The sequence below is a fragment of the Stegostoma tigrinum genome, chromosome 9, assembly GCF_030684315.1.
Source record: "Stegostoma tigrinum isolate sSteTig4 chromosome 9, sSteTig4.hap1, whole genome shotgun sequence".
Taxonomy (NCBI): Eukaryota; Metazoa; Chordata; class Chondrichthyes; order Orectolobiformes; family Stegostomatidae; genus Stegostoma; species Stegostoma tigrinum.
In genome coordinates, this window is record NC_081362.1 from 98,923,286 (window position 1) to 98,936,308 (window position 13,023).

General features: G+C 43.1%; 1 protein-coding gene across 3 annotated transcripts in view; it reads left to right on the forward strand.

Moving 5' to 3' along the window:
- gpn1 (GPN-loop GTPase 1) overlaps positions 1-13,023 on the forward strand; it is a 56,961-nt gene that overhangs the window by 23,002 nt on the left and 20,936 nt on the right. For all 3 annotated transcript variants that reach the window (XM_059648801.1, XM_059648802.1, XM_059648803.1), the window contains exons 6-7: positions 4,823-4,901; positions 8,884-8,978. In XM_059648801.1, the coding sequence (XP_059504784.1) occupies positions 4,823-4,901; positions 8,884-8,978 (174 nt within the window). The remainder of the gene's footprint in view (positions 1-4,822; positions 4,902-8,883; positions 8,979-13,023) is intronic.

The window sequence follows — 13,023 nt, forward strand, 5'->3', positions numbered from 1 at the left end:
CTCCCTTAAACTTTCCTCCTCTCACTTTGAACTCATGACCCCTAGTAATTGAGTCCCCCACTCTGGGAAAAAGCTTTTTGCTATTCACCCTGTCTATACCCCTCATGATTTTGTAGACCTCAACCAGGTCCCCCCTCAATCTCCGTCTTTCTAATGAAAATAATCCTAATCTACTCAACCTCTCTTCATAGCTAGCACCCTCCATACCAGGCAACATCCTGGTGAACCTCCTCCGCACCCTCTCCAAAGCATCCACATCCTTTTGGTAAAGTGGCGACCAGAACTGTGCACAGTACTCCAAATGTGGCCGAACCAAAATCCTATGCAACTGCAACATGACCTGCCAACTCTTGTACTCAATACCGCGTCCAATGAAGGAAAGCATGCCATATGCCTTCTTGACCACCCTATTGACCTGCATTGTCACCTTCAGGGAACAATGGACCTGAACACCCAGATCTCTCTGTTCATCAATTTTCCTTAGGGCTTTTCCATTTACTGTATAGTTTGCCCTTGAATTTGATCGTCCAAAATGCATCACCTCTCATATGCCCGGATTGAACTCCATCTGCCATTTATCTGCCCAACTTTCCAGTCTATCTATATTCTGCTGTAATCCCCTTCACTATCTGCTACTCCACCAATCTTAGTGTCATCTGCAAACTTGCTGATCAGACCACCTACACCTTCCTCCAAATCATTTACATATATCACAAACAACAGTGGCCCCAGCACAGATCCCTGTGGATCACCACTGATCACACGTCTCCAATTTGAGAAACTCCCTTCTACTACTACCCTCTGTCTCCTGTTGCCCAGCCAGTTTTTTATCCATCTAGCTAGCACACCCTGGACCCCATGTGACTTCACTTTCTCTATCAGCCTGCCATGGGGAACCTTATCAAACGCCTTACTGAAGTCCATGTATATGACATCTACAGCCTTTCTCTCATCAATCAACTTTGTCACGTCCTCAAAGAATTCTATTAAATTGGTAAGACATGACCTTTCCTGTACAAAACCATGTTGCCTATCACTGATAAGCCCATTTTCTTCCAAATGGGAATAGATCCTATCCCTCAGTATCTTCTCCAGTAGCTTCCCAACCACTGACGTCAGGCTCACCGGTCTATAATTACCTGGATTATCCTTGCTGCCCTTCTTAAACAAGGGGGTATTGAAATATATGACAGAGATATTAACCATGAGGCCGACTACAACAGGGGAGCCTCTGAAATGTCCACATTCTTCCTCAGCAGAGGATTCCCCAGCTCCATTGTCGACAGGGCCCTTAATCGGGTTCAACCCCATCTCCCGCACTTCTGCCCTCACCCCATCTCTCCTTCCCGCAATGGCGATAGGGTTCCCCTTATCCACACCTACCACCCCACCAGCATCCACATCCAGAAGATCATCAGACACCATTTCTGCCACCTCCAGCGAGATGCCACCTCCAGACACACATACCCCTCCCCTCCCTTGTCTGCCTTCTGCAGGGACCATTCCCTCTGGGACACCCTGGTCCACACTTCCTTCATCCCCAACCACTCCCTACAGCCCTACGGCATTTTCCCCTGTAACCAGTGAAGGTGCAACACTTGCCCATTTACTTCCTCCCTCCCTGGTATCCAAGGGCCCAACATACCTTCCAGGTGAAGCAACACTCCAACTGCACTTCCCAGAATCTAACCTCCTGCATTCGCTGATCACAATGTGGTCTTCTCTACACTGGGGAAACGAAGTGTAGACTTGGCGACGGCTTCACAGAACATCTACGTTCTGCTCGCAAAAAGACTCTGAACTACCTTTGCCTGCCACTTCAATGTACCGCCCTGCTCTCTGGCCAACATCTCAGTCTCCGGCTTGCTGCAGTGTTCCAGTGAAGCCCAACGCAAGCTGGAGGAACAGCACCTCATTTTCTGCTTGGGGACCCTGCAGCCCTCCGGACTCAATATTGAATTCAATAATTTTAGGGTCTAAACTCTCTCATATCCCAGCCTCCCACCCCACACGCCAGGTCTTGTTACCACATAGCCTGCCACTACACACCCACTGTTGTTAGTCGTTAACAGTCCCGATGAACAACTATTCACCCTCCCAGCCTGATTGTTAACAACTCCTTTGTCTGTCCAACTGTCTTTCTCTCTCTTTTTATTTTATTGTTTTCTCCCTGCCCCACCCACCTCCCTATTTTCTGCGTATAAACTGATGTTTTCCCAGCCACCATCAGTCCTGTGGAAGGTTCACTGGACCCCAATGTTTACTCTGTTTTCTCCTGCACAGATGCTGCCAGACCTGCTGAGCTTTTCCAGGAACTTGGCTTTTGTTCCTGATTTACAGCATCTGCAGTTCTCTTGGTTCATATATTTCCGATAGTGTGGTGACCTGAACTGCAAGCACTATGCCATCTGTGGCCTAGCCAATGCTTTATAAAGTTGCAACAAGACTTCCTTGCTCCTATATTCTCGGCCCAGGTAATGAAGGCAAGCATCCAGTATGGCAAGTTCCTCACCCTGTCAACCTATTCAGGGATATACGGGTTTGTACATCAAGGTCCTTTTGTTCCTCAGTACTGCTTAAGACTAATCATTCATCGTGTATGTCCTTTCGTTATTAGATCTCCCAAAATGCATCACCCCACACTAATAGGATTAAATTCTATCTACCGTTGCTCTGCCCAATTTACCAGCTGATGAATATCAGATTGTAACCTGATACCACCCTCCTCACTATCAATACACCACCAATTTTCATATCATCTGCAAACTTACTAATTATACCTTTGACATTCACTTCCAAGTCGTTACAGTACATAACAAACAGCAAGGGTCCAGTACCAATTCCTGTGGTGCACTTGCTGGTCACAGGCTTCCAGTTATAAAAACAACGCTCTACCATCACCCTTTACTTCAAATTTTTAAGCCACTTTTGCATCCAGCTTGCCAACTTGCCTTGCATCCCATGGTCTCTATTGGACCAACATGTCATGTGTGACCATATCACACCAAGTCACTGACTATTTAAGACAGAGATAGTTAGATTCTTGATTAGAAAGAGATCAAAGATGACAGGAAGGAGACGGGAGAATGGAGACGAGAAGCGTATCACCATGATAGAATATTGGAGAAGACTTGATGGGCTGAATGGCATAATTCTTCTCCTATGTCTTATGGATTTATACTATGAAAGATCAAGAAATTTACCATAGAATCCCTACAGTGCTGAAAGTGGCCATTCAGTCATCAAGTCTGCACTGACCACCCCCTGCACCCCCAAAGATCATCCCACCCAGAACCCCATCCTGTCCCAGTATTTACCATGGCTAACTGGCTAACCAACTAACCTGCACATCCCCAGGCATTACAAGACAATTTGCCCTGGCCAATCTACTAAACTATGTGTCTTAAGACTGTGGGAGGAAACTGGATCTCCTGGTAGATACCCTCGGAGATCCAGGGAGAACATGCAAATTCCACACAGACAGTCATCCAAGCTCGGAATCAAACCTGGGTCTCTGGAACTGTGAGGCAGTAGTGTTAACCACTGAGCCGCCATGCTGCCCAATGGATATGGTTAGTTTGGTGAATGGGCCAAAATTTGGCAGATGGCGTACGACATGGGTAAGTGAGGTTATCCGTTTTGATTGGAAGAATAAAAAAGCAACTTATATCTAAAAAGAAAAATTTCAAAATGCTTTTGTGCAGAGGTGTCTGGGTGTCCTTGTGCACGCATCACAGAAAACTCGTGTGCAGATACAGCAGGTAATAAGGAAGGCAGTTGGATTTTTGGCATATTTTGCTGAAGGAATGACGTATAAAAGCAGTGTAGTGTTGTTGCAATTGTATTAGGTGTTGGTGAAATTGCATCAGGGTACTGTGTATAGTTGTGGTCCTTTTGATAGAGGAGGGATGTTCTTGCATGGAAAACTGTTCAGAGACAGCTCACAAGATTAATTCTAGAAATGAAAGAGTTTGTCTTATGAGGAGACATTGAGCAGTTTAGGCCTATGCTTGCTGGAAATTGGAATGATGAAAAATTTAATTGAGGTAAATAGATGTTAAAGAGTATTGACTTAGTAGATGTAGCGAGGATGTTCCCCCTTATAGGGCAGTCTTGAGCAAGATGTCACAGTTTTAGGTTAAGGGGTGGTAGATTTAAAATGGAGGTGAAGCAGAATTCCTTCTCTCAAAGGGTCGTAAAGCTGTGGAATTCAGTACTCCAGAGTGCGGCAAATACATTTGAGGAGATGGACAGATAATTTGTCGGTAACACGTGACATGATTATGTGGAGTGGGCAGGAAAGTTAAGTTGAGGCTGAGATGAGATCAGCCATGATTCTGTTAAATGGCTGAGCAGGCTTGAAGGGCTGAATGACCTGCTTCTGCTCCTTGTTCTTATATTTCCAGCATCTTCTGCTTTTATTTCAGAAGTCAATGACAACTTTATTTGATTAACCTTTTGTGACAATAGCTTAAAAACAAACTTGTAATAGTAATCCATGACTTTATAAAGAACACCACAAAAGTATGAAAGATGATGTGTGTGCCAAACATTTTGAATAAACTGATTATGCCCCAGTTGGAAGGATGGAACTGAAGCCTAATCTTCATACATTGTTAAACTTTTATTCAGAGATGCATTGTTTTGTTCTTGCATGCCATGTAGGTGTTCTGGCACAGCCAACATTTGTTGTCCATGCTCAATTGCCCTTGAACTGAGTAAAGGAACATGACTGAGGGACACTTGTGATGTCAGGGACTAAAAGAACTGGGATTACTTTCCTTTGATTAATTAGTTGGTGTTGTCCTTTCATTTCTTTCAGGTTTGTTCTGATAGATACACCTGGACAGATTGAAGTATTTACCTGGTCAGCATCTGGAACCATCATCTCAGAAGCTTTGGTAAGTCTGTGTGTCCTTGTGTAGCAGTTACTGAAGGTAACCATGCAGGTGTGGCAGGTGGTAAAGAAGGCAAATGGTATGTTGGTATTCATAGCGAGAGGATTTGAGTGTAGGAGCAGGGATGTGTTGTTGCAATTAAACGGGGCCTTGGTGAGACCACACCCGGAATATTTTGTACAATTTTGGTCTCCTTATCTGAAGACTTCAATTAGCTTATTTCAGCAAGGCGTTCGATAAGTTTCCCCACAATAGGCTGTTGTACAAAATGCGGAGGAATGGAATTGTGGGAGATATAGCAGTTTGGATCAGAAATTGGCTTGCTGAAAGAAGACAGAGGGTGGTAGTTGATGGGAAATGTTCATCCTGGAGACCAGTTACTAGTGGTGTACTGCAAGGGTCGGTGTTGGGTCCACTGCTGTTTGTCATTTTTATAAATGACCTGGATGAGGGCGTAGAAGGATGGGTTAGTAAATTTGCAGACGACACTAAGGTCGGTGGAGTTGTGGATAGTGACGAAGGATGCTGTAGGTTGCAGAGAGACATAGATAAGCTGCAGAGCTGGGCTGAGAGGTGGCAAATGGAGTTTAATGCGGACAAGTGTGAGGTGATGCACTTTGGTAGGAGTAACCAGAAGGCAAAGTACTGGGCTAATGGTAAGATTCTTAGTAGTGTAGATGAGCAGAGAGATCTCGGTGTCCATGTACACAGATCCTTGAAAGTTGCCACCCAAGTTGACAGGGCTGTTAAGAAGGCATACAGTGTTTTAGCTTTTATTAATAGAGGGATCGAGTTCCGGAACCAAGAGGTTATGGTGAAACTGTACAAAACTCTGGTGCGGCCACACTTGGAGTATTGTGTGCAGTTCTGGTCACCGCATTATAAGAAGGATGTGGAAGCTTTGGAAAGGGTGCAGAGGAGATTTACTAGGATGTTGGCTGGTATTGAGGGAAGGTCTTAGGAGGAAAGGCTGTGGGACTTGAGGCTGTTTTCATTAGAGAGAAGGAGGTTGAGAGGTAACTTAATTGAAACATATAAAATAATCAGAGGGTTAGATAGGGTGGATAGCGAGAGCCTTTTTCCTAGGATGGTGATGGCGAGCACGAGGGGCATAGCTTTAAATTGAGGGGTGAAAGATATGGGACAGATGTCAGAGGTAGTTTCTTTACTCAGAGAGTAGTAAGGGAATGGAACGCTTTGCCTGCAACGGTAATAGATTCGCCAACTTTAGGTACATTTAAGTCGTCATTGGATAAGCATATGGACGTACATGGAATAGTGTAGGTTAGATGGGCTTGAGATCGGTATGACAGATCAGCACAACATTGAGGGCTGAAGGGCCTGTACTGTGCAGTAATGTTCTATGTAGCTTGCCTCTCAACTTTGTTACTTCAAGAAGAGACCCAGCCTAACCATCTATTCCTGAGATGTATAACCATGCATTTTTCATATTGGCCTTGTAAATCATTCTTTAACAATTGTATAACCAGAACATTATGGACTAAACAAGTTTTGATGCGTAACCTTGCTACTTTTCAACTTTATATCTTTAGAAATAAAGGCTTTGTTTGCTTTTCTACTGGCCTTGCTTATCTGTGCTGCAGCTTCAAGTTACTTGCTATAATTTGGTTCTGAGATACCTGAATTCCTGTAATTCAGCTGGACTTGAATTCTCTAAATAATGTGCCATTTATTCCCCAAGGTGTATAACACACATTTGTGTTGGAAATTATTTGCCAATTAATTTTCCATTCTTGTAGTTTTTTAATGTCTTTCTATAATTTGGTACAGTCTTTTTGTGTTGACTATCTCCAGTACCCTTTCCTCTTCCAAGATGATGGCAACTGCAAATTTAGAAATTGCATTTTAAATACCAGACTTCAGATCATTAATGTAAATTGTGACCAGCTGTGGTCCCATACCAATTTTACAGAGCATTACCTCCCACCCTGTGCTCTTTGACACCAGCTCTATGTTCCCACTGTCTGCTTTCTGTTTTGAAGCCAGCCAGAGCTCTGTCTGCTATGCGTTCTCTAACTCTACGATCTCTGATCTTAATCCTCCATCTATTATGGGGCACCTTATTTAAGGCCTTTTGAAATCCCGCTTTACCAATGTCTATTTTCCCTTTTGAAATGTACGCTGACTACTTATTATTGCATTTCTAGTGATTCTTCTGTTCTCTCCTTTAGTGATGCTTCCACTATTTTTCCTACTCAGTGACAGGGTAAAGAAGGATATTCTACTTCCATTAGTTAGTATGTCAGAAACTAGGGGTCAGAATTTCAAGATTATCAGCAAGAGAACTAGGAGAGAGATGAGGAGGAATTTCTTTACTTCGAGAGGTATTAGGATTTGGAATGCGCTGCCTGAGAGAATGGTCAAGGCAGATTCCACAGAAGGTTTCCAAACAAAGCTGGATATATGTTTGAAAATGATGAAGTTAGAGGGCTATGGAGATGGAACCGGAAAGTAAAACTAGCTGAGTAGCTGTTTCGAGAGGTGATACAGTCATGATCGGTTGAATGGTCTCCTGTACTGTCAAATTCTAAGACATCAGAAATATTGTTCTACTATTCACTAAAGATGTTCTGATTCTCTTCTAGGAATTAACATTAACCAACACCAGTCCTTCGTCACTGCACTTTTTCTAATGAAAAGGTTTTCTAACAAATGGGGTGAAAGGGGTAAAATAGGCTGAGGATGGTTGTGGAATTATCCTTGGGATATTGGGAGGAAGCTGTGTCCATGTAGATAGGTTTATGAGGAGAAAGTGTATTGGGGGACTGAGGATAAAGGGGAAGATTTATAGTTGGAGCTCAGGTAATGCAATTGGAAGTGGGTCAGTTTATGTTAGGAAGGTTTAGTTGTTGGTGATAGAGAAGGTGAGGTAGGAGAAGGTTGCTAGGTGAATCAGTAGAGTTGAAGCCGCCACCTCCTATGACAGGTTCATAATCTAGAAGATCTCCCAGGGCGGTCTTAGAGATATGGGAGATGACCTGAGAGCAAGTAGGTGGGTTTGCTTGAACCCCAATTGTCTTACACAACAAATCCATCTGCACCAACATGCTGTGACAATACTATGCCTTTAAAAGGTGTATTTTGTCCTGGTTTTTTGTGAAGCGAGGTTGAGACAGAGGTCTGTTCTAGCGCTGAATGGTCTGTTTCAAGCCAATAAAATAACAAACTTGTGAGGCCCTGGTGTTTTTTTTAGAAAGTTGGCAAAATAGAAGCAGCACGAATAGATGGGTCAAGTTCCCACAGAACCAGGATTTTAGTTTAAGCTTTCAGTGGTTGCCGGGGCCATGAAGCTGAGTGTGGAAGCTGTTATTCCTTTCTCTGCTACAGTTGAATTCTTGTGTTCCCCTGCAGCTAGAATTGCATGACAGGCAATCTATTTTACTGAATTTGCCTTTGCCAAGGGTGTGTTTGTGCAATGTTATTTGGAATAGTTGCTTTTTAGTAATTAAATCATCTGTTATATTGTTAAATTTTCTGATTGAATTAAGTTATTCCAATTCTTCTTTCTTTTGTTTTTATTTTAACTGTAGTGTAAGAATTAAATGGGTTTTTCTTCAAAATGGGTAGTTTGACCAATTGAATTGCATCCGGAATACAATGCCTTACATTTGCCATTAAAAATAAGAAAAAGTGAGTGTCTGAGATACTGTCTTAATATATTTTGAGGGGGTTTGGTCTGGCCCTTAACAATGCCTCTGGCTGTCAATATCCCATACCTGCCCATGTAGCTTCTATATCCCAACAACTTAATGCTGTTTTCCTCCTATAAATTTGTCAGTACTTCGTCCTCCTAACGTTCCCAGGCTCTGCTATATCTGCAGCTGTACCCACCAACATTTTTCTACATTTTAGCGAGAGTTTAAAACCTAACAACCTTCCTGATGCCCTGCCATACTCTGAGTATTCATGTTGGAAAGTAATCCTGACTGTTTGTCTGTTATAATAACAATGATCTTCTTCACAGGCCTCCACCTTCTCCACAGTTGTTGTCTATGTGATGGACACGTCACGCAGCACAAACCCAGTCACCTTCATGTCTAACATGCTGTATGCATGCAGGTATGTTCCCAGACTCTGTGTTGAGGGTGGAATTGTCACTGTGCTCTCCACTGATTTGGATGTCAGGCTGGAGATGGACCTGTATCCATGTTTTCAGATAACTGTAAAATAAAAATGATAATGAATAATTGAATACCAAAGAAAGCTATAAGGGCGACTTGGTAACAATAGTAAATTGGCAAAATCTAACAGCTCGAATTCAATGTTTATATATTCGGGCAGCTAATGGCTGAGTGATATTAACACTGGACTGTTAATCCAGAAACTCGGATAATGTTCCGGAAACACAAGTTCAAATCCCACCATGGCAGAGTGGTAATTAATATTACACAAGTTGAATTGACCTTTCTGCACTACAAATTATGTAGTTTACACATGTCAAAAGAACATGGTACATTTTCTGGGTCCTTCATTGCCTCTGTCATTTTAGAACATAGAACATAGAACATAGAACAGTACAGCACAGAACAGGCCCTTCAGCCCACAATGTTGTGCCGACCATTGATCCTCATGGATGCACCCTCAAATTTCTGTGACCATATGCATGTCCAGCAGTCTCTTAAATGACCCCAATGACCTTGCTTCCACAACTGCTGCTGGCAACGCATTCCATGCTCTCACAACTCTCTGCGTAAAGAACCTGCCTCTGACATCCCCTCTATACTTTCCACCAACCAGCTTAAAACTATGACCCCTCGTGCTAGCCATTTCTGCCCTGGGAAATAGTCTCTGGCTATCGACTCTATCTATGCCTCTCATTATCTTGTATACCTCAATTAGGTCCCCTCTCCTCCTCCTTTTCTCCAATGAAAAGAGACCGAGCTCAGTCAACCTCTCTTCATAAGATAAGCCCTCCAGTCCAGGCAGCATCCTGGTAAACCTCCTCTGAACCCTCTCCAAAGCATCCACATCTTTCCTATAATAGGGCGCCCAGAACTGGACGCAGTATTCCAAGTGCGGTCTAACCAAAGTTTTATAGAGCTGCAACAAGATCTCACGACTCTTAAACTCAATCCCCCTGTTAATGAAAGCCAAAACACCATATGCTTTCTTAACAACCCTGTCCACTTGGGTGGCCATTTTAAGGGATCTATGTATCTGCACACCAAGATCCCTCTGTTCCTCCACGCTGCCAAGAATCCTATCCTTAATCCTGTACTCAGCTTTCAAATTCGACCTTCCAAAATGCATCACCTCGCATTTATCCAGGTTGAACTCCATCTGCCACCTCTCAGCCCATCTCTGCATCCTGTCAATGTCCCGCTGCAGCCTACAACAGCCCTCTACACTGTCAACGACACCTCCGACCTTTGTGTCGTCTGCAAACTTGCTGACCCATCCTTCAATTCCCTCGTCCAAGTCATTAATAAAAATTACAAACAGTAGAGGCCCAAGGACAGAGCCCTGTGGAACCCCACTCACCACTGACTTCCAGGCAGAATATTTTCCTTCTACTACCACTCGCTGTCTTCTGTTGGCCAGCCAATTCTGTATCCAAGCAGCTAAGTTCCCCTGTATCCCATTCCTCCTGACCTTCTGAATGAGCCTTCCATGGGGAACCTTATCAAATGCCTTACTGAAGTCCATTTTCCATAGGATCTTTGTGTATATTCTGTCAGACCTCAAAACTGTCCATTTTGTTATCTTAAATATGTCCTTTCAGTTTATTGCAATCTTTGTTATCTCACTTTTAGCCAATTCAGTAGTGGCTGCAGAACATTCTGAGGGAGGTGTGAACACCCAGCAGTCATATTATATGTTGGGGGTCAAAAAAGAAATAAGGCCCTGCAGCAGGTGTTTAAAGGCTTAGGTGGTAGATTTAAAAGGAAGACTCTAGGTTGTAATCCCTGCCACACGCTACTGAATATAGGAATAGAAAGATGAGACAGATGAAGACATGGCTAACTGGATGGTGTGGAACGAAGGGTTTTTGATTTTTGGATCATTGAGACAACTTCTGGTGTAGGTGGGATCTTTACAAGTTGGATGGGTTGCACCTAAACTGGAATAGGTCCAGTATCCTTGCTGGGAGTTTGCTCATGCTGATGGGGAGGTTTCAAACTGATTTGGCGGTGGTGTGGAGCACAGAGTAGATGTAAATTCAGGAGCAAGGCTCAGTCAGATATAGAAGGAATGCCAGAACAGTCAGAATGCAGAACAGACATAGGCAAAATAAGGTACATGAGATTTGGGTTATGAGGGATGGACTGGCCATGCTAAATTGCCCATAGTGTTCAGGGATGTGTAGATTAGGTGGGTTATGAGGGATAGGTCTGGGTGGGATGCTCTGATGGGTGATGTGGACGTGTTGGGCTGAAGGGCCTGTTTCCACACTGAAGGGATTCTATGATCTATGATCTCGGTCTAGAAAGCTAAATTTTATCTATTTGAATGTAAGGAGCTTGACTGGCAAGGCAGATGAACTTCGAACATTGGTCAGCACATGGGAATATTATGGTGTTGCAATCGCTGAGAGACGGTTTAAGGAAGGAAAGGACTGGGAACTTAAAATTCCTGAATATAAAAGTTTCGGGTAGGGTAGAGGGAAGGAAGTAAGTTGTGGGCATTGCATTATTGACAAAGGAAACCACTACTGCAGTAAAAAGGGAGGATGTTGCAGAAGAGACATCAAATAAGGCCATCTGGGTAGAGCTTAGAAATAATCAAAGGAGCATTTACCTTGCTGGGATTATATTATAGACCTCCCAACAATAAGAGGGAGATACAGGGGCAGATATATAAGCAATTTGCAGAAAGGTGTGAGAGAAAGTTTTAACAGTTGTAGGTGACTTCAACTTTGCCAATATTAATTGAGATCGCCTTAATGTGAGAGAATCACTCAGGGATTTTTTAAAGTGCACCCAGGGAAGCTATTTGGTGCCAATATGTAGATAGTCCTCCTAGAGATGGAGCCATGCCAAACCTAATCCTAGGGAATGAAGCAGGTCAAGTGGTTGGTTTCAGTGGGCAAAAAGTTTGGGAATAGTGATCATAGCCCTGTAAGTTTCAAATTAAGAAAGTTTCATTATGGAAAGGGATAAGAGTAGTGCAGAAATTGTGTCTACACTGGGGGAAGGCCAATTTCAATGTAAGAAAGAATCTGGCAGAGACTGAGAACAACTACTTCCTGATAAGTCTACGTTTGGAAAGTGGGAGTCTTTGAAAGGTAATAAAGAAGAGAATTTAGGGCCAGAATGTTCTTGTAAAAGTGAAGGGTAAGGGCAGCAAGTCCAGGGACCCCTGAATATCGAGCAATATCGAGAGTTTGCTAAAGAAAAAGGAGAAAGCATGTCAGATAGAGCACATTAAAATAGGGGAGGCCTTTCTAAGTATAGTGTGTGGGGGGTTTGTTAAAAAGGAAATTAAGAGGGCGAAGAGGGGTCACAAAATATGTTTGGCAAATAGGATCAAGAAAAAACCCTAAGACTTTAAGAGTAACAGGATTACCAGGAAAAGTATGAGACCTAGTAGAAACCAACCCAGCAATGTTTGCATGGAATCAGTGGACATGGGTGAGATCTTTAATGAATACTTCTCAACAGTATTCACAGAGGAGAGAGACATATTGTAGGTAGGGAATTCATTTGGAATAGTGAGGCTCTGGAACACGTTATGGTTCATAAGGAGGAGATATTAGACATGTTAACAGTCGTACAGGTGTGCAAATCCCCAGGGCCAGATGAAATTTATCGCAGGCAGCTATGGGAGGCAAGAAATGAGATGTCCCAGGCCATAGCAGAGATATTTAATACTTTGCTGGCCACAGATGAAGTGCCAGCTGATTAGAGGATAGTTAGTGGGCTTCCTTTGCTGAAGAATGGCAGGTAATTAGACCAATTAGTCTGGCATTGTTGTTCGGGCAATTGTTGGGCAATCCTGTCTTAATAATTTAATTGAGTTTTTTGAAGAGATGCTTAAATATATTGAAGAAGGTAGCGCAGTTGATGTGGTTTACATGGACTTCAGATAGGCCTCTGATAAGGTCATACATGGAAGGCTGATGCAAAAGATAACAGCCCATGGAATGCAAGGCAAGTTAGCAAAC